This window comes from Drosophila gunungcola (genome assembly GCF_025200985.1).
Source record: "Drosophila gunungcola strain Sukarami chromosome 2R unlocalized genomic scaffold, Dgunungcola_SK_2 000004F, whole genome shotgun sequence".
Lineage (NCBI taxonomy): Eukaryota > Metazoa > Arthropoda > Insecta > Diptera > Drosophilidae > Drosophila > Drosophila gunungcola.
In genome coordinates, this window is record NW_026453167.1 from 563,086 (window position 1) to 584,471 (window position 21,386).

Below are 21,386 nucleotides of genomic sequence, written 5' to 3' on the forward strand. Positions count from 1 at the left end.
CCGCTAATTAAGGAGCACAGCTTTTTCGAAATCGAGCATAATAACCAAACAATTGGCAACCTTTCTTGCCCCTTTTTAAATGTATTATTCTACTTCAGTTTTAAATTTAAAAATTATTATTAAAATTCATTTCAGCACGTCAAACTAAATGAGTTTCGATCATTTCAAAGTGTATTTAAATAGTTAGAAGTTGATACTTCTATGTTAATAAAACAGTGTTTATAATTGTAATACCCAAATACCTTTTAAATAATGACCCTAACTTGGACTCTGTAAAGTTCCCATTTAGCCAATAATTAAGGAGCGCAGCTCAAGCGAACTCGAGCACAATAACAATAACGAACCACTTGGCGGTGGACCAACCCTTTCGAAGGTCTACCCCTCATTAAACACCCTTTGTGGGCAATCATCACTCACCTCTGCAGATGCTCCTCGACTCCCGCTGGCAAGGCACCATCGGCCACGATGTAGACGGGTTGTCCTCCGGCGCCAGTGGTGGTGGCATATGGAAGTCCCGCCTGGACCACCACTTGGCCGTCGGAGACCAGGCTGCCGATGTCGCCGCCCGAGTAGATCTCCAGTCCCTTCTGATCCGTGGTGGAGTAGATCACCGTCTTGCTGCCATCGTTGTAGATCAAATCGATGTGCTTGTCGGCTTGGTAGAGGTCTGGATCGAGTTTCTGTGGCACTGCCAAGTGGGGCAACTGCTTCACATTCACATTGACGCCCACATTTGGGTCGGAGGTGGTGTATATGATGGATCCTCCAGCTGCTGCTGCCGCCGCAGCATGCTTCTTATGATCCTCATAGATGTCCGCCTCCGTTTTGATTACATTTCCATCATTCCCACCACTATAGTGGAGTACAGAGGCATCCAAAGGCAAGGGAGAAGTTTGATAGACAGCCTGCCCGTGGTCATTGTTCATCTTTTGGGCCTGGTTATACATGGCCGTGGCCACCGCATTGTCATTCGGCATCAGCTTGGAGGGATCGCTGACAATTCGGGTAAGTATGTGCTCACCAGCCTCGTTTCGCGACAGGATGTGGTGCTCCCCGTTGATGATCTCCCGCGAGATAATCTGCTGCTGCTCGCCATTTGGTCCCACAACCCGGATAATTTGGTTCTCATCGAATTCGATCTTGGCCAGCGGTTGGTGCTCCGCCTGCTGTTGTTGCTGCTGCTGTTGCTGGGCTTGGTTGCCCATTTGGGCCGCAATTCGAGCATCGATGGCATGACCTTCATCTGAATTGCTGCCCCCATCCGATGGCATCACCACTTTGGGTGTTTCGTAGATGAAAACCGCCTCCTTGTCGTACAACTTGGAGTTGTCCGTGTGAAGATCCAGCACATTGACGTTTGTCATGGTGGCCAGTTCCGGCTGTGGTGAGTCCGGCGATCGATGCATTGTGGTCAGAAGTGGCACTCCGTTGGGCGCCAGTGGTGAACTGTTGGTGTTGCCGCCTCCGCCGTTTCCACTTCCCTGCTGTATGGGCGAAAGGGAGGCGTCGCTGAGGATTCCCACGCCAACTCCCACTCCTAGGCGATTGTGGGAGTGCTGCTGGTGCAGGGTGTGGGCGTGTCCGTGACCGTGGGCGTGGCCGTGGGCGTGGCCGGACAGCGAGAGCTCGTTGGACGTGATTACGCTCGTTGTGGCGGTGGATGTGGACATTATTTAGTTAGTAGTGGCTTCCTCGATGGCTTACTGAACTAATTTGAACTGGATTCCGAATTGCACTAGGACTTGGTCGTGGTGTGATCATCTGATCATCGATGCCGTGATCCTTGGTGGTTGTTGTTGTTGCGACGATTGCTGCCTTGGCTGCTGGCAAGTATAAACATAATAAATATCACTTATCAACGGTTTTGATGATGGAAGGCACTTCGTGAAGGTTCTTTCGTTTCGTTCGAGTTTAGCTCCGCTTCCGGATGTTTTGTTGTTCTTCGTCTTCGTCTTCGTTGTCGTTGTTTCAATTATTGCATTCTATGGCACTAAGGAACTTCCTTCGTTTCGTTCTCAGCTCAGCTGTTATAGGGCAAAAGAACAATGGTCATAATTAGTATACTAGGTGAGAGAATGAGATAAAGATTTAGCCTAGTTTGGTTTATGAAATGGTGAAAAATCTGCTTTGAAGTCTTTCAAAGTCTACAGTTTGAGGTATGAGGTATTATTATTGCAAGAACTATTTTGAAGAACAGCAGAAATGTGTTAGGTGTACTATAATACTGTACTAAACCGTTAAAAATATAAAAAACCAATTTTATAAAGCTCTTGCAACAATACCATAATTTTTTAGCTTGGGAAAGCCCACCCAATTTTGTATAGAAGACTCAATCAAATAACTACTAATGTTAGGGTTTCCCAATAATTGTAAATTTTATTAAAAATTAAATTAAACAAAAAAATCATTAATTATTTACAATTAATTTCAAGCTAAACTGATTTGATTGCTGGGCTAGAACGATTCTAGTTGATTTAACTAAAGATACTGTGATGATAGTTTTTAATGGCTTCTTACAAACTTTAGTAATACCAATTTGAAATAAGACAAAATAAATGCTTGATAATTCATACTATTAGAAATAAGTTAAAAATCTCTAGAATGATATAAAAGTGTCTTCAAATAATCTTAGAAATTGTCGTAAGAAACTATAAGTCAACGTTGCTTTGACTGCGCAAAACTGTTAGAGTTTACGACACCCTGACATTTAAAAATATATAAGACTTAATTATTTGCCATATAGTTAGTATACTATATATTTTAAAGTTTCGCCAGAAATAATCAACAAGTTTTGGCTGGAATAACCCAACATTAAAGCCCTTTAAGTGCGTTGTGAATCATGGCCTAAACTTCGCTTCCCCTCTACCTCCCAATACCGATGATGCCGCAAAAGCAACAATAAAAGTGGCGTTGTCTGGCGGCAGTCTGCTTGGCGCCCCTGTCCGCCCCACCCCTCCCTCTGCCTTGCCTTAAATGCAGTCACACACCCCCATCAACAAAAATAAAAGGCAAACATTAACGGAAGAGCCAGCGGAACAAGTTCGAACGACGAGTGATTTGCAAGCACACACAAAACAGACCCCACAGCAGCCAACAAACAAACAAACAAACAAAAAGGGGCAAACACAACAAATAATCGGAAAAACGGAAAAAAAAAATAAATAAGCCGAGTTGGAATGAACACACGTGCCCGTCGAACTAGTTTGACTCCTTCGCAAATGTCAAACGTGTAACTGCATAACTCAGCGCGGTTCATCACATCAGGAAAACAACAAAACAACAAAACAACCAAACAACAAAACAACCAAACAGGTGGAAGAAGCGTCTCTGCTGACGTTCGCTGCCAACGTCGACGGCGACGGCAAAACTGCTGCTCAACCATATTTGTGTTTTGTTTACAACGGGGCTTTGTGTGAAATTAAACACAGAGTATGTAGTACTACTCAAAAACCAGTCAGTCCATCAGCTGTTAATAGTCCAGAATCTGCGAGTTAGCAAAACATGTTTATGAGGGATTTTGAAACCGAAACCGAAACTGAAACTGAACTGAACTGAACTGAACCGAAACCGAACAAAACAACATCGACAACAAGTTGAGAACAGGTACTACTCTCCACTCCACACCCTACCATACCATACCATACCACACTTAAATACACCGGTAGCAACAGAGCGTCTCAATCCTTGACCTAATCCAGAAGGCTGACTTTCTGGTTCCACGCCTTGCCCAGGTTCAGGTCCAGGTTCAGTTTCGGTCTACGTCCAGGTCCACGTTCAGATTCAGGTCCAGGTCCAGGTCCAGGTGCAGGTCCAGTCCCCCCCCCCCCACCATATTGTTGTTTGATGATAAAGCCAAAAAATTACTGGTGCTGCCGCAGAGTTCACTGGTGTTGCTGCCGTTTTTCTCAGCTGGGATGTGGATGTTGGATGTGGATAAACCCGTTTTGTCAGCCCAACCAAGCCGGCGAGTTCACGACGATATCGGGGGCTCCTCGAGCCCGGTTCCGTTAGTAGGTGAGGTCAGTGTCATGCGGCGGCGTGTGTCTCTGCCTTATAGACTAGTTTTTGGCAAAAAAAAAAAAAAAAACACGCAATCAGCATTAATGGTGATTACCTGAAGAAAGTCGAAAGGCAATTAGGAAACAATTAAACCAACATCAACACCCCGGTTCGCAATCGATCGCAATCCCATCGCATCGATCGAACTGGGTCACATATATAGTATAAGACCAACCGAAAGACCCTCGGGGGCCAAACTTTCCAACTTGCCGCTTGAACGCAGGAGAGCGGAGAATGGCGATCGCAGATAGATGGATTCTGGCCAAGACCCATCACTCATACGGTGGGTGCAAAAGAAATCAGCAACAAGAAAAGTAGCTGCTGGTAGAGATTATGCCCACAAAAGGGAAGCGATGTGGACAAGATAATCCCAATTAATCTCATAGAATAGATTTGTGGGGGGCAGTGAAGAAACTTTCTTGAAGAAAACGTATCTCTGTCCTCCCGGGGGCGCCATGAAATTTATAAGAGATCTTTTAATTCTAACAAATAAACGGACGACCTAATTGAATGGCATCTAACTATTATTATTATCATTAGTTGTACATGAAGTATTTTACAAGTTGTTAAAAAAAAAGATTTTATGTAGGTTTTCTGTGATACATAGACAATCATTTTTGCTTTGAAGAAAAATTGACTGTTGGCATATTTCAATATAAGCCAATATCTCAAACCATAAGTTATATGATTTTTTATGATCTTATGCTAACGAAATAAAGGTTTGTTGAACTTTTAGCTACAAGCAATAAAATACGTTATTTACATCTTAACACATTACGCTTTAACAAGTATTAATAAGAAAATAGGTATTGCGTAAGATTTACAGCTATTCGATCATCAAAACAAGTCTTAGTATGTACTTGGAAATTAATGGGCAATTACGGTATTGATTGGCTAAACAATAAATCGTAAATCAAGTTTAAACTAAAGCAAACACTTATTTAAGCTTAACACATAAGGAACTCTTTCGCAGCGAAAGCAATTTCCATATTTATAAGTTTTGCACCTTGATAAATTTAAATTTACTGTCAGTTTTCCTTGAAATCTGCATAGTAAGTAGTTTATAGTTATTTTGATCTAGAATAAAAGTATCAATATAAATCAAGCTGAAAAATAAATCTAAAAAAAATCACACTCTACAAAAATGCTTTCAAACGTTGGCTACATTTTGGTATTGTAACATTATCTCTTTTACCTACAAACCCCTTCTGCGTTCTTCAGAGTAAAGAAAAACCGTTTTAAGTTTACTTAACGTAGTAAATTTAACCTCTCCCAACACAATAATTACTAATTATATTTTCCATTCTGTCTGTTGGAATCTCCACATGTGAACATAAACCCCAGATCTAACCTTTGCATGCGGACAACGCCTACAACAAGATCTATGGGTATGGGTATTCTTTATTATCCCCATTTCCCCGATCACCTTTCCCCCTAATACCACCGATTTTAGATACAAGGTGAATACCAAAAGCAATTCCATTTCGAATCCCATTAAGATTTGACATAATTTGAAATTTGGATTTTACGTCTCTCTACCTTACTTAGGGAGAATAATGGAAGAAGGGGAGAGAAGAGCGGAGAAGAGTTGAGAAAAGACAAGAGAAGAAATGCGCAGCGTAACCCCAAGACATCAACGGTCAGAGTTGTTGGGCATCAATAACCAAAGCCAAAGACTGAAACTTAAGGTTGGTAGATGGTACATGGTACACTGAAAAGAATATTCAAGTCACGATTGGTTCTAGATTTTTCAATCAAAAATTTAAATGACACTAGGTAAATTAATGGACGCAAGATAAAACACTGTCATAAAGGAAATACAAAATATATTTGAATCAATTTAGAATATTGCATATATCTATCGAATGATCTTAGAAATGCCTGATAAACATGATTATCCATATACTGTATCATTTAAAACTGATTAAGTAAATATATATAATAATAATACAGACTTTTAAAAATTGTATTTTGTCAGTAACAAAATTAACTGTCAACAACAAATATATGTTATGTAATATATGGAAAATTCTTATCAAATAATTTTACCACATATTATTTATATTATTTATATATTCCAGATGTAGCATTATAAAAATGCTGTCTCACTTAAAACTGATTGGATAAATATAATAATAATACATACATTTTCAAACATATTTTGCTTAACTGAGTTTTATACATGACCTCATATTTCTCCGGGTGTAAGATGGGAATGGGAATGTTAAGGGGCATAAAGGCGTGCAAGGAGTGGGAAGGGGTGGGGTAACGGCTGCAAGACGGAGTCAAGAAGGCCCGAAGAAACGAAGAAAGGCAAAAGAAAAGAAAAACAATAAACGTTAACACGAACACGAAAATAAAATAACTCTCTCACGAAGTTCCCCCTTTTTTTGTGTGTGGGTTACATGTGCCGCTGCGTGTGTGTGTGTGTGTGTGTGTATCTCACGGTTGAATGTATCTGTGTGACTGTCTGTCTATCGGTGTGCGTGTGTGTGTGTGTGTGTGTGTGTGCTGCGTAGATGTTCATTTTACTGTACCATAATCGCAGCCCCAAATTGATCACCATCATCAAGAAGGTAAAAAAAAAAAAACAAAAATAAAATAAAAATCATAATAAAAAGAAGCCGAGAACACAAGACCAAAAGAGCAAAAGGCAGCACAAAAGTCCAGGGGAAAACGTAATCAAAAACACTGGGCAACATCATCGATTTTCGAACAAGAAGGCGGCGCAGTCGCAGTCGCAGCTGACGTCGACGTTGGCAGAGGCAGAGGCAGAGGCGTTGTGATCCCTTCTCGCTCCCGCTCTTTATGGCCAACTCTCCCGCTCTAGCAAGGCATTGTTGGCAACACAACAGCAACACCAATACCTGTGCGCCTTACCTGCGAACAGCGGCGACTTCGAAATACAAAATAAAACCAAACAAAGAGGAATGTGTGCGCGAAAGATACCATACCATACCACCAACAACATAGCACAGCAACAACAACTATACCAACAGAAACAACAACAACACAAATTGAGGCTGGGATCGAAAGACTTAGGCTACATACGTCTGCACAACATACAGGGTGTCCACTGTAAACGAATGGGTTTTAAAACGAGCACTACACTACGGGTTAATATAATATAACATTTAAATCATATTTTATATAATTTAGAATTTGGAGACCCTTACAAACTATGGTAATAGAGTCTGCAGGAAAAACAAAAGATATTTTTGGTTGGCACGTGACATCTTTTAAATGTTTAATATTTATATTAATTAATTACTTTTTAAAATGCAATGCTGAAAAACATTGAACTAATTATAAGATCTTCAAAACGCACTAATTTTTGCCAATAATTCTTTAGAACATATTTGTGGCTGTTGGTATAAACAATTTCGAGGGATTTTAAGTTAATATGTTTCTAAAGTACAAGAATATTTAAAATGATTACAATAATTGTATTAAAACATCTAATGTTACTGAATGAAAAAATTACTAGAAATTACAAAAATTTGTTTACATTCATAAGCCTATTTTATAATAAGACAAAAGTATAACCATGTTTTTTCTCACTTCAATTCTAAATATCCATCCCACAAACCAGAGATAAATTTATAAATATAATAAACAATACAGCAGCAATTAGCAGTAGCTTATTTAAGGAGTTCGTTAGGTAAGCCCAAAATTTCGTAGTTTTATTGCCCCTGTTTCTAAAATCCCTGTCTATTGTTATGGAATATCCCGAGCTCTAAAAGGCGAAATGCTAATGAGTCTGAAGAGGTGTTATTTCTGGCAGTGTAATCCCTGTCTGAACCGACCAGGGCTACAAACCCTGATGCGTTTATAATCACTTCTCGGTAGGATGCTCTACTCACTTTTTTGGCCGGGTGCCTTGAGCTCCGGGATCAGGATGCGGATTTTGGCACTTGGTGAGGATCTATGGCACTCGAGCAAGCTGGAACTGTGGTGGATGTGGCTGGATCTGCTGGAACTGGAGCTGGATCTTTGAGTTTTGAGTTGCGAGTTTCGAATCCGGGGAGTCTGTAACCTGGGAGTCTGGAGCTAAACTGAAATGTGGTTGCTGGTTGTTGCTGTTTTGCTGGTGGGTGCACCTTTCGCCACTCTTTGTGCTGTTTTTGTTGTTGTTGTGCGTCTGGGGGCTTTTAGCCTGGCTCTCTGGGGCCTTTTTGGCTTACACAATGCTCTTGGCTGGCTGCTTTTAGCCGCTTCTAATATGCCACTCTTTGTGGTATGTGGATCTGTTGCTGTTGTTGTTGTTGTTGTTGTGTTTGTGCATTTTGGCCTAACAATTGCCTGGCATTGGCTTTAACAACTCGCTGTTGCTGCTGCTGGTCATGTTGCTGCTGTTGTTGCTGCCGTTGTTGCTGTAGTGGCTGCTGCTGCTGTTGTTAATGTTTCTGCTGTTATAGTTGTTAATATTTTTGCTGATGAACACTAGAAGGCGCAAAGTTGGGGGGCAGAGGGCGGGACGTTTCGGGGGCGTTTTGCCTGGCATTTGCGTATTCGGTTTCTATTTATTTTTTTTGTTGTTGAGTATTTTCCACTATTTTTCACGCGCTTTTCCGCACTAGCATTTGTTGTTGCTGCTGGTTCTGGCTGCTGTTATTAATCACTATTTTTATTTTGCATTTTATTATTCGCTGCTCAGCTTTGATGGCGTCTCATTCCAGCTCGCACACACACACACACACTCGAAAAGCACACGCTCTCCGAGAGGCACACATAGATACACACACACACAGAAACTCACTCACACACACACGAGTTTTTTTTTCGCTTTTTCAGCCTTCTCTTCCTCTTCGTGGCTGAAATTCGTGTGTGTGTTTTATTTAATTTCGAAAAAGTTTAAGCGCGACTTTTTGCTTGTTTGTTTGGCGTATAACTTTTGGATTTTGCGCCACGATCGAAACACACGCGTATTCACAGGAAATTTGGGTTGATAAAGTCCGATAATTCCGATCTGTATATATGTGTATAATATTGGTATTAACTTTCTGACTTTCCGTGTGCGCGGAAAACTTGTCGTCGCTGTCGCTGGATCTCGGCTCTCGGCTATAATGCCCAAAGAGTCAATTGGAGATTGTTCAACTGTTGAATGCGCTGCTGCCGCCGCTGCCACAAATTCTGCCGACGTCTGGCGTTTCGCTGTATTGGTGGCAAGGTGCTGTCCGTGTGAGCTGCGCAGGTGAGAGAGCGCTGCTCGATTATTATTGCTTTTTATGGTTTCATCTCTTTCGTAACTGATATTGAGCGAACGGCGGCGGCAGCGACGTCGGCAGCGACAGCGCCACTCAAAAATTCATTCGAATCGATGATGTTGTCTCTACACTCTTGAAACACTAACACTAGTGCACGAAAACACAGGTAGCCACTGTATGTGTATGTGTGTGGGTGCACCTGCAGAGGCCAAAAACGCAGGCAGGTACAAAAGACTTAGGCAACGAACCTTCCACTCAGCCATGCACTTGCAAAGAGAGAGGAAGGGTGCAAGAATAACCGACTGAAAGAGAGGGAGCGACCCTCAGCTCAAGTAATCCGTCCCTGCTTTTCGGATCTCTCTGACTTCACGTTCATTTCTGTGGCACTGCATTCATCTCAGCATTTCATCGAAAATTCGAATTCGCTTTCGAAGTCGCCGACTTGTTGTTCTGTTTTTGTTGTTGCTGCCATTCGGCTTGTAAGCCCCGTGAAAGTGGTAGTGCAATCGGGCATCAGGTAGAGAAACAAACACACACAACGGTGAGAGAGAGGTGGAGAGGCAGTCAGAGAGAAGGAGAAAGAGAGAGCATCGCATGCCGAAAAAAAGCACTGCAATAAAAGCAGAGTTTTCTAACAAAAATATTCAAAATTCAATATCAATATTAGTATATTTTAGGAAATTTATTTCAATTGTATGCTAAATAAATAGTAACTTAACTTTATTCATTTTAAAATTAGTTTGAATAGTCTTGTATTTGTATATTCAAAAACCTATCAAAAAAGGTGGCTTACGTCGTCCTAAAAATAAATATAATAAGAAGATCAACGATACCACGTCTATGTATGTATGTTTAGATTTCTTAAAATAGACGATTTTTATATAATTTATAATAATTATGAAAAAATATACATAGCTATTTTTAAAATGAAAAAATATACATAGCTATTTTTCAAATTTATATTTATTTATTTATATTTTTTAGTAAATTTTTCGCCAAATTTTCTGAATTAAAAAACCGGAAATTGAACAAAAATCGTTTTTAAATCAGATGCAGAAATATGTTATTCATTAAATATTTACAAAAATTCACTTGCTTTTCTCTGTGTGGCATACGTAAAATAGTTGTGCATGTACCACAATCGAATACGCCAAGTAGCTGCCGCACAGCCACAGCCTCCGCCGTTCTCCGTCCCGCTTTTAAGCCCCTCTCCCTCTCGCTCGCTCCTTGGGCCCGGCCGTCGGTTAACCTCAGTTGAGCTCCTACAACAACCTCACTTCGACATCGACAGGCGGCGGCAATCAGCGCTGTGTCGTGTGGATCGACGGACGAATGGACGGACGGAGCTTGTGTGCTTTCCGCCACGGTAAAGGGTGTCTCCCTCCCTCGCCCACTCGCTCCCTCTCTCTTGCTCGCTCTTTCCCGTCTCTGTTTGTCTTGTGGCGCTGCGCATGCGCACGCGTGGAGCTGCGGCTTAGAACGGCTTGGAGCAGCGTGCCCACCTGGTTTACGCCGATGGATTTCGATTTTTACCTAGTGTAAAATACACTTGTAGTTTTAACTGATTTTACTGTCAAATATGCAAGGGTACACCTCAGATGTTCAGGTTAAAATAGTGTAAAAAACCTTGTTCCATCAGACAGAAAACAAATTTCAAACAATTTAAACGTACAAACTCTCATTTAAAAATAAAAATACTTCTGCTGGCAATATTTGTAGAATAAAATAAATTTGTTTTAAGTCATAAAGATACTAGACTAGACTACTTAAATAAGTGTAATATTAAAAAAAAACATTTTCATTTTGCCTTTATGTAAGTTAAAATTGTTTAACCTTTTTGTAAGTGTTTACTTTTTTAAATCTGAACTCATTTTGGACGAATGGATCGAAATCTATTGAATTCACTTTTCAAATTGAAAAGTAGACTCTCAATTCGAAAGCTTATTTCCATTCAATTTGAAGGATTATTTGTGATTAATTTTATTATATTTTAAACTCTTCTTTCTTTCAGGAGAAAGCGTAAAACGCAAACTCAGGATACCCATTTGATGTATAACAATGCCAAGTGTTATATAAATAGTGATCAATCAAGAAAATAAATGTAATATGTAAATAAGCCATTTTAAATTGTATATCTCCTCCTTACATATTACAATTAAAATTAAAACATTTATTTACTTGTTAATATTTACTTATTACTGCAAGAAATAAAAGTTTTTTATAAATTGACTAAGACTAAAATTGTTTTCAACAAATTGCAAAAAACGCTTTGTAAATAACTATAACAATCTTCGGCAATAGACAAACTAAAATAAATAAAATGGTTAAGAATGAAGAAAAATGTGTTACTTTTTTAACCAGGCGCCCATTTACAAAAATGTAGTCTTCAAGTTTGAAATTGAGTTTTATTTTCATTTCGGTTTATTGTTGCAATATATTAAATGTTTAAAACTAAATTTAGGCTTAGTTTAATCCATTTTGTATTTATTGATTTTGCCGTTTACACATTAGTTGATTTTTTGTTGTAGTAAATTTAATTTATGGTTTTTAACTGGTCGAAACTTGATTACGTTTGTACATATACCGCTAAGTAGTATATATATGCATGTATCTCGGTGTGTGCGCGTGTTTTGTGTGTGCGAGTGTGGCGGTGTATAAAACTAAACAAACAACAATCGTATTAAATGTACTTATATATTTTGTTTTTTGGTTCAAAAAGTCTTATATCTGTCCGTTCTGCAAAGTAAGAAACCGAAGAGAAACATTCACAATTAAATATTTCTTCGCTCCGCGCGTCCTTTTTAGCCAGGACATTGTTGTGCCTTACCTGAATGCCTAAAATTAATTTAACAAACCATGGAAACAGACATTGTTTTGTTTTTGGGGCCCCGATCAGCCGATCTCCGCCACCTTCAATAATGCAAAAGCGGTTGTCGAATTCTCAATTCCAAGTAGCAGCCTGAGTGACGCGTAAAAGTCAAGTTTTTAGGGACTGAATCGGAAGTATGAGGCTGTGATTTATTTAGTTCGGAAATCGGATCTTAAAACGGGTCAGAACTGTTATAAAAACATAGGAACTTATGTAGGGGCTGTCCAAAAATCTCAGACACTTGAAAAGCAATTATTTACCTATAAGCATTGATACTAAATTTATATAGATATCTGTTTCAGCCCTGTTCAACAACTAAGTTTTAAAATAAAATCGATTAATAACTGATTTGCAAAGAAATAAAATGGTAAATTTTTTTCTAAGAAGAACTGGAAGATCCTTAAATGCTAGTAAAGTTAATGTTTGTGTTTCTGTTTCTGTTCTTGTTCATGTGAGAATTGGTGTCGATAGATGCATTAAAACTAGGCACACCAACTAGCTACGAAAATACATTCCCTGCTCCCCGCAACATAGGTACGCACATGAAAATTGTACTTTAATATTGTGCCTCAAAAAACAGCCAACCTAAGGTCAAAGGTCAAACGTAAACCAACTTAAAATTGAAAATACATTGTTAACTTTTTGCCAGGGTTCGAACCAAAAGTCCACCTGCTTGTTCTGTGTTTTTTGACTTATAAACTCTTTGTTTTGTTTTTTTTAATGTTTTTAGTTTTCAATTCGACAACTTTTTTGCTAAAATTTAAATTTAACCATACTTTTGTTTTTCGCTTGTTTTTTTTTGTTATTATTTGTAATACTGTTTTTCGATATATAGTTTTTAATGCAGAGTCGGGGTAATGAAGGGGAAACTATTGGAACTTCCGCTTCTCGAAAAAAAAAAACAATTGCATAATACATTTTGAGAGGATATATCTCTTGCGAAGTTCTGATTTTTTTTTTTTGTTGGCAGTGATATTGCGAAACGTTCTTCTTTCGGCTTGGAAATCAGCTCGACATCTAAATAATATAGTACACGTTAGTTATGCGTTTGTTTTGGTTTCGGTAAAGACTTTATAGGGAATATGGTCTGTTGTGGTCTGGCTCAAAGTACAGCACAAGATGGGCTTGCAAGATTTGCTTAAGAAAGGACTTGATCCTCATTGGTTTTTCATAAGAAAGTAGAAAGTGTTGCCGTCTGCTGTGGTATTTACAAAATGCTTCGATGTCATTACTCGTATGACCTAAAACGATTTCAAAACTAGTCACGTTAAATGTCTCTATATATCCGTTTATATATATAAGCTGGTTTGTATATATAATTTTATAAATTTATGTAATACGTTTAAAAAGATTTTTTTGTTTTGTTTCATTTTTGTTGTTTTTTTTTGGAAAAAGTATTTCTGTTACGTTGCGGTTTCTGATTACGTTTAAATTTACTTATCGGTTAGCGGGTTCCGTAATCTTTGTTGCAATTTGATTAATACGTCTCTTAGATCACTAGTATTACAATAGATGCTATTTGTGTCGCTCGTTTCGTATTAGCTTTCTGGCTGTTATTTTTTTGGTTTGGTTTTTTTTTGTTTTCTTTGGAAAATGCTTTCTGTGGTCAAACCAGCTCTTTAGTGTATGTGCTTGACTCTTTGGTTTGTTAACGACTAGAACGTAGGCAGAGCAGGAATCCTTTTTACGCATAATGCACATCGTCTGGCTTCCCCGCCCCTCCGAGGATCCGGAAACTCGCGATTTCGGGGCTGCTTAAATGGTTCTACTAATGGATACATATTGCTTAGTCGATTGCAGCAGCGGCGGGGCGGAAAACCAGGGAAATACCCATGGAGAGCAACAACGGAAGTCAATACAGCGCAACTGAATAGGCCCAAAGTCCGATCCGGGATCCGATGAGGCCCAGGCGATCCTCTCTAAGTGGGACTATCCGCCTTGGAGCCGGCATTCGAGTTGTCTTGCAGTTGAGCGAGTGTCTTGAACTTTTGCGAGTTTAGGAATCTGTCGAAAAAAAGGAAGGCAAAGTATCAATATCAGAATTTCAGAATTTCGGGCTTAGCCTAAATATATTTTTCAGAAAAAATCAGTTAATTTTGTGCATATCATAAGCCTAAGCAATTGCAAAAATTATATGAAAACTTTTGCATGATGAAAATCATCGATTTACTTTAAACATTACAAGACTTATTTCAAGATTTATATGTTCTCCGAACTTTGTGTTTTTGCTTAATATGATACTCCAAAGAAACCAGTTCAATTTGTGCATCACAAACACTTTATGAAAATGATTTACTTTAAGAATATAAAGGCAATCAATCCAAATCTATTTTTCTAATTTATTAAAAGAATATTTTTGGTTTAATTTATTTTTGGTTTTAAAAGAAAAATTAAAAATTGGTTATCTATGATAAAGTATTTAAAATATTATAATAGTATTTTGAAATACTATTAAACAATGTTAAAAAATTACACATATCCAAATCCATTTGACATTTAATTTAATAGAATATTTGTGTAAAAAGGAAATACATTTTGATTTTAAAAGGACTTAGTGGTCTTGATGGAAATATTTTAAGATTTTGTTGTTTATGGATAAGTTTAAAGCATTATTTTTGAAATACTATTAGGCAATGTCCACAAAATTGGAGCATTTTAAAGGAAATCAATCCAAATCCGTTTGACAATTAGGGTCAACGGTTAAAATAATATTATTGTGTTAAATAAGAATAAAAACCATCTCAAGCACCTTAATTTTCTTTCGGATCATCTCTACTTACCTCGGATATGAGTCTCTGTGCATCAGTGTGTAGATCTGGATTTGAGCTTCGTCGAAGGTGTGCGTCGTGGGCTCGATCATGTTGCGGTTGACGATCTCGCGGACCCGCGAGTCCAGCGACACCTCCCTGGGCGACAGGATCGAGATGTAGTCCTCGTAGATGAGGCGCGCCTTCTCCTCCACCAGCTCCGCGCTGCTCTCCTTCTTGAGGTCCTCGCAGGCCAGCCAGAACAGGATGTTCTCCTCGCTGAACTCGCTGCGCAGGAAGTTCTGGAAGACCTTTCGACCAGCTGGGAACAAACGTATTTATAGAAACATTAATATGGATCAGCCATATGACAGACCATTTTTCATTGGCTCACCTGTGCTCTTCATCAGCTTGTCGAAACTCTTGCCCCAGCTGCGGATTTCCTCCAGGGTGGGTCTGCAAATGTAAAAATAATGTACGTTTTATTTTTGCTTTTTTCTCAACTTATTTATTTGCATAAACTCACTGCTCGCCATCTAGGAACTCGGCATTGACGAGATCTCGCTTCGTGGGCGCATTTTCATCGGCATTCTTAATGGCCAGACTGCAAAGATAAGAAAAGCCGAGGGGCACTTGTTAAATGTCGATTGTTTTGATTTTACAGCTCATCAATCACCCTTTTAAGTAGACTACAATTTTATTCATCGCTGAATTGCCGCTCAGCCTGACTCATTTTTAACTGGCACAAAATAGCATAAATATGTAAATACAGTGGCCCCTCTATTGCACAACCTTTTAGATAACAAATGGTAGATAACTAGGTGTAAAAAATATCACTTTGTTATATATAAAGGTGACTACAGTATACAAAATTAGAAATAAATGGAGTTGAGGTAAATGGAGTTAGGATATAGTTAATGGAAATCAATTAATCAGCGTTAATTAATGCCTTCTTTTTCTTTTTGGATTATGCAAAATGTAATTAGCAAGTTCAACAGTTTTCAATATATCCACTTTTGACATACGAGACAAAACTATGTATATTTTTATAGATAAAATAGGCAAAGTGTACAATTTGTCAAAAAAAAAAAAATGTTGGCGATGTACAAATATTTCCTCTTTTAACTCGTTATCTAAAATTTTTTTTTTAGTTGTGTAAGCAAATTGTAATATAATTTAAATAGTTTGCGATGTTAAGTTATTCAATTTTGCCATACACGACGATTCTATGTTTCTATATAACTTGAAAGTACAACAATTTCAATAAGGAGTGACCACTGTAGATGGGCTAATGTCATATCGGTTTTGGGTTACGAAGCCCGGAGACAGAGCACCAGAGTACTCGAACTTGATAAAGCTCCCTTATCTGCAATACAGTTATCAGAGCGACTCGCTGGCCCAATGCCTAATCAAAGTCACACAGCCGTACATACACATACATACACGTATACTCGCATATATGAATCAAATTATACGTGGTCAGGGGTTTGGAGGTTTTGGGGGTTTTCTCGGGTTTTTGGCCCTCTGGAAACCCCTATTTTTGGGCACACAAAGGTGCGGAGGGGGTGGCTAGTAGGCGATTGAGGGGGCGGGTCGAAAAGACTTTCGATTTCATTCACGAAAACATGCAACACTTGGAGGAGTCCGCGGAGGAGCCGCCACATACTTATTTATATTTGATTTGAAAAGTGCCCCCCAGAGAGCTTTTCGCTGCCCGACCACTTGCTCCCGGAATTGTGAATGAAAGCGGGAGAGACTAACACTGAGTGCATTGAAGAGTTCCACCGAAGAGCGAAAGCCCAGGAAGGGAGAAAGTTCGAAATTTTGGAAAAGAGAGCTTTCGAAATTAAACGGCGTTGCCAGCTGCTAGGAGAAAAGGCCACCGTGTCCGTGCCCACTTTCATTTGAACAACCATGTCCATTTCCATTCCCATGTCCACGTCCATGTCAGTGGCCATAGCCAAAGCTAAAGCGATGGTTAAAGCCAAACCAATAACCATAGCCGTAACCGTGGCCCTATCCATGACTGCACTGCGAGAAACTAGAGAGCCCCTGTATTGCATGTCAATAACATATCAATTTGGTCAATAGTCCAAAAACAAACTACTAAATTGTAAATCAAACTTTAAACCCATACAATATATCAAATCGCTCTCACTCGCCAAACATTTCTTAGAAAATGTTAGCTCTGCCTTAAAACTTCACAATATATTTTTCGATTAAAAGTTTTAAATCAAAAACCTAGAAAAAACTCAAATTCCCAAAAAATTGTTATATTTTGGGAGTTTTAAACTGCATTATATTATGCATATAATTGCTTAAACTTTTCATTTAATATCAAAATCCCATAAAATATCCCGAATCGGTTTAACTCTCCATAAATCTAGATTTTCTAGGATTTTTCATAATATTGGATACTCCTAAATTGAGACATTGAGCAAAAAATATTATTTCGAAAAAGTTCTTAAAGAGATAAAACTATAGAGTTTTGAAGTCAAATATCCCGAATCGGTCTAACTCTCCATAAATCATAATATTGGATACTCCTAAATTGAGACATTGAGAAAAAAAATATTATTTTAAAAAAGTCCTTAAAAAGATAAAACTATAAAGTTATGAGGCCAAACCAAAGTCCTTGATTATTTTTCGCGGTGTAGGAAAGTATGAGTGCTTAAGGAGGGTACTTACCATTTGCCCCTGTTGTCACGGTTGTGGTTGGTATTATTGGCATTGGTAGTTGTTGTTGTTGTTGTTGTTGTTGTTGTGGCCGAAGAACGTTGAGTCAAGGCAGCGCGGTAACGAGAAAGAAATTGATTTCGTGTCAGAGTATTTGAGCGCTGAACAAATGGGCCATGTGGCTGTGTTTGAGGATGGGGATGGGGATGGGGATATGGGATGGTACTCACCAGGAGCAGGAGCAGCAGCAGCACCAACAGAAACAGCAGGGCTTCTGCGATTGGGGCCGCTGCAACGTGGCCGCATTGGACTCCTGGAGGACATTGGCCGTGGAGCCGACTCCCACGCTGCCGCCGCCCACGGTGGGCGATACTCCGCCCAAGCTGCCACCCCCTCCGCCGCCCCCCACGATGCCTACTCCTCCGCCACCGCCGTTGCCATTGCCATTGTTGCCACTATTGTTGGCAGCACTTTGCTGTGAGGATGCAGTCATGCCGCGTAATCGACAGCCACTGGGCAGCTCCGAAACGGTGCAGGACATGCCGCTACCTGCAATAAAGGCACAAATTGAAACGTTAATAAACCAGGTAATGGGCAGAGGGCAGAGGGTGTGGGTGTAGGAAAATCCCAGTCGCACAGAGAAAAATCTCTATTGCCAGTTGCCTCTTATCTCTCACTAACAATTTAATTGATAATTGTCTAGTCATAGTTACTGTTTTATTGATACGATTTTGAAATGAATAAACTTGCATGATTATGATAAAGATAATGAGCATTATTAATATTAGTAATGTAAAACTAGTATATTAACTTGTTCACCATAATTAAATTCAATACTTATCGTTTTGTTTTTAACATTTATCTCAATTTTGTGTCTGTCAACTTTTATTTTTTTACACAAGAACTTGGTGTCTACTAAGCAAAACAAACAATTTTGAAGCAAATTGAACTCGACAACATCTTGTGAACGAGAAAACTACATGAGCCTGACTACCTAAATGTTTTTGATCTCTAATAAAAACATCAATTGGAATTTAAATTCGATTTCAACTGATGCTTTATAAGCAAAGGAAGCAAAACGTCTATTGAAATGCACTTATATATCAAACTTATTCCTGATCATCATAGATCAAACCAATAGCAATACCTTTCATATGGTATATCACATGTTCTTCAATAATGAGTTTTAGGGATTCATTCAATCACATTATCCATTCGTCCTTTAGGACATGTATTGTCTCATTTGAAAGGTATTGCATTAAAAGTAACTAATATTTTTAGATTTTTGTAAATATATTTTTATTCAATTTTATTTTGTTTAACTTGTATAAGTTGAGTAAGTTTTGTTTTCAATATTAATATTGAGTTGTTTTACAATTTTTATAAAACAATGAACAAATTGAAATCGAACTGTCATGTACACATAAGCATTTTGGTTTTCAACCATTAACTCCTGACTCGTAGTTACGATTTCTGGAAAAAATAGGGCAACAGGCAAATTCCCACGCTTAATGCAAATTCAAATTTACTTAATTTCTCGAAAATAAAATCTGGAGGAGGACTCCTAATTTTCAAACTTTCCGCAGTTATCTGCTTCTTTTTTCCCTGTGCACTTACCTGCCCTTTGAAAGTTGAGGTTGACGCTGGTGGTGGAGGTGGAGGTGAAAGTGGGTGGTGATGGTGGTGCTGGTGCCCCAGCTGGCGGACCGCCCACTGCCACTGACCTACCCACTCACCCGCTCTCTCTCTCTTTCCCTCTCTCTCTCGTGCTCTTTTCTTCGATTCGACTTCTCTTGCTCGGATTTATATTTCCTTGGAGGAAAGGCAAAGGGAGAACGTACGAGGCCGTTACGTATTTATGTTTTTGCTAATAATTTTTTTTTTCTCTGGCGCTCTTTGCCTCCCTCTCTCTCTCCTGCTGCTCTTGGTTTTAGCTTTAGTTTTCGTTTAGTTAATTTTTTTTCACAGGTTTTCCTTGGGAAATTTTACATGCCCAAAAATTCCAGAAATTCTTTTCGATTTTTCAGATAACTATTCGAGTTGTTATACCTATCGTGGATCCTGACTTTGCGTTGGTTTTTGGGTTCTGGGTTTTTTTGGGGTACGTTTGGTGTTGGTGCGAACTATTTGTTGGTGGTGGCGCCTACGGCATTTACATATTCCACTCTGGATTCACGGGCGAAAATCTAGCGATTCAATGGCCCCGTGCACCAAGGGGCACATTTCACAAGCGTTACGATTACGAAATTTATGAGCAGCTGGAGCTGCCCCCGTAGTTGTTGTTGGCTCTGGTTATTCTGGCCTTTATTTATTTCTTGGGCTAGTCATTACACTGATATACATATACATATACACACAAGTGTGTTTGACACGCAACTTGGCTAAGTGGAGCGCATTGTTTGGCCCGATGGGCGGATGGGGCGTATGCGTGATTTTCTCCACTTGCAATGATGTTGCTGCTGCAACAGCTGCAACATGTAGATTTTTGTTTGGTCGTTGCACTTCTCACAAGTCAGCTGCTTTTGTTCCTTTGTTGACCATTGCCTTAATCTAGCTATCTATATTATTTGATTTTGTTTTATTTTATTTTGTATTGTATCGCCAGCTCTTCCGTTCATATTTTCACTCAAGCACACACACGTATTTTCTTTGAGAATTTGGGTGGCGAATCGGGTGGGCGGGAAAAGGGGGACGCGTTTGTGTGTGTATGTATGTTTTTGAGGAGCAACCGACGAGTACATACGAATTTTTGCCACTAGAATTGGAATCGAAATGTGTGTATATTTGTATATATTTTTTTTTGCCCCGAAAATGTTTTGCTTGTGCTTTGCTTTCGTTTTGATTTTTTTTGCTGTGTGAATACGAATTAGTGGGGCAACTGCAATTTTCGTGGTCACTCGACGATGGCCTGGACTGGCATTTTCACATTTCCATTTTCACATCTCGCCCTCGGCCATATTTTATTTTATATTCCTTCGTTCTCGATTTCCCATTCGATTTCTGCGCTCTGCGATTTTCTGGCTGCTCACCACACAGCACACAGGCACCCAGAAGCCAAAATCCTCGAAAAAGTCGGTTCGAGCGATTCGAGATTCGATATTCTCTCCGCTCGGGCAAAGACAGGCGACTGATTTCCAAGCAGTGCCGTCTCGCCAGCTCTTGATTTTCCAATGCACGCGCTCCTCCCGAGAATCCAAGATAATGGCATGTGGAAAGTGGGTAGTGGGAAGCAGGGGCGCTCCAAAGGTGGGCTGAGCGAAAAGCTCCGTGGCATAGCTATACAGTTAGAATTCCTGGTACACACAGGAGAGAGGGACAGAGAGAGAGAGAGATTGGGAGCAGAATGACATGTGCGCGAGTCGGACAAAGAGAATAAAGCTCGGGACTCTTTGCTCTGCTGGAATTTTCCCCAAAAGCTTTGGGGCCAAAACTTAATATCGGCGTACAAAGTTGCATTTTGATTTGATTTTGAAATACCGTTTGTTTTTGGAAACCGGAAAGTAAACTAAAAACGTATTTACTTTCTTAAATCAGTGAGATAACATTTTTAGATCCGTGAAATATTTTTTTTGTGGTCGGTGGGGATTGCTTTTAAAATTTTTTTAGTTTTTAGGGCTGTTAATGTTCGGATCATCAAAAGTCTTAATAATTCTAAGCCGTAAAAAATAAAATGAACAAAGATTAAGAGTGATAAATCTGTTAATTTTAATAATATTGGGAATACTTAATAATTTACACGATGCTGAGAAATGCAAAACAATTTGATGTCGTCCCAAATGGTTTCTGCATGTTAATAAAATGCAAAAGCTTATACCATGTAGAAACAAA

At 39.1% G+C, this 21,386-nt stretch overlaps 2 protein-coding genes across 10 annotated transcripts in view; both read right to left on the reverse strand.

The window, feature by feature from the left end:
• The window catches only part of LOC128254288 (protein grainyhead), a 46,928-nt gene extending 38,656 nt beyond the window's left edge, over positions 1 to 8,272 (reverse strand). For all 9 annotated transcript variants that reach the window (XM_052983241.1, XM_052983238.1, XM_052983234.1 and 6 more), the window contains exons 1-2: positions 7,923 to 8,272; positions 418 to 2,024 (exon numbers count right to left, since the gene is read on the reverse strand). In XM_052983241.1, the coding sequence (XP_052839201.1) occupies positions 418 to 1,670 (1,253 nt within the window). In that variant the 5' untranslated portion in view covers positions 1,671 to 2,024; positions 7,923 to 8,272. The remainder of the gene's footprint in view (positions 1 to 417; positions 2,025 to 7,922) is intronic.
• A 3,379-nt stretch (positions 8,273 to 11,651) lies between these two features.
• On the reverse strand, positions 11,652 to 20,736 carry LOC128254290 (regulator of G-protein signaling 17). The gene is made up of 7 exons (XM_052983247.1): positions 19,176 to 20,736; positions 17,789 to 18,107; positions 17,571 to 17,579; positions 15,409 to 15,486; positions 15,277 to 15,338; positions 14,916 to 15,204; positions 11,652 to 14,139 (listed from the first exon to the last, which is right to left on the reverse strand). Exons 2-7 carry the CDS (start codon positions 18,097 to 18,099, stop codon positions 14,055 to 14,057), a joined length of 834 nt encoding a protein of 277 aa, XP_052839207.1. The 5' UTR covers positions 18,100 to 18,107; positions 19,176 to 20,736; the 3' UTR covers positions 11,652 to 14,054.
• Positions 20,737 to 21,386: the final 650 nt, after the last annotated feature.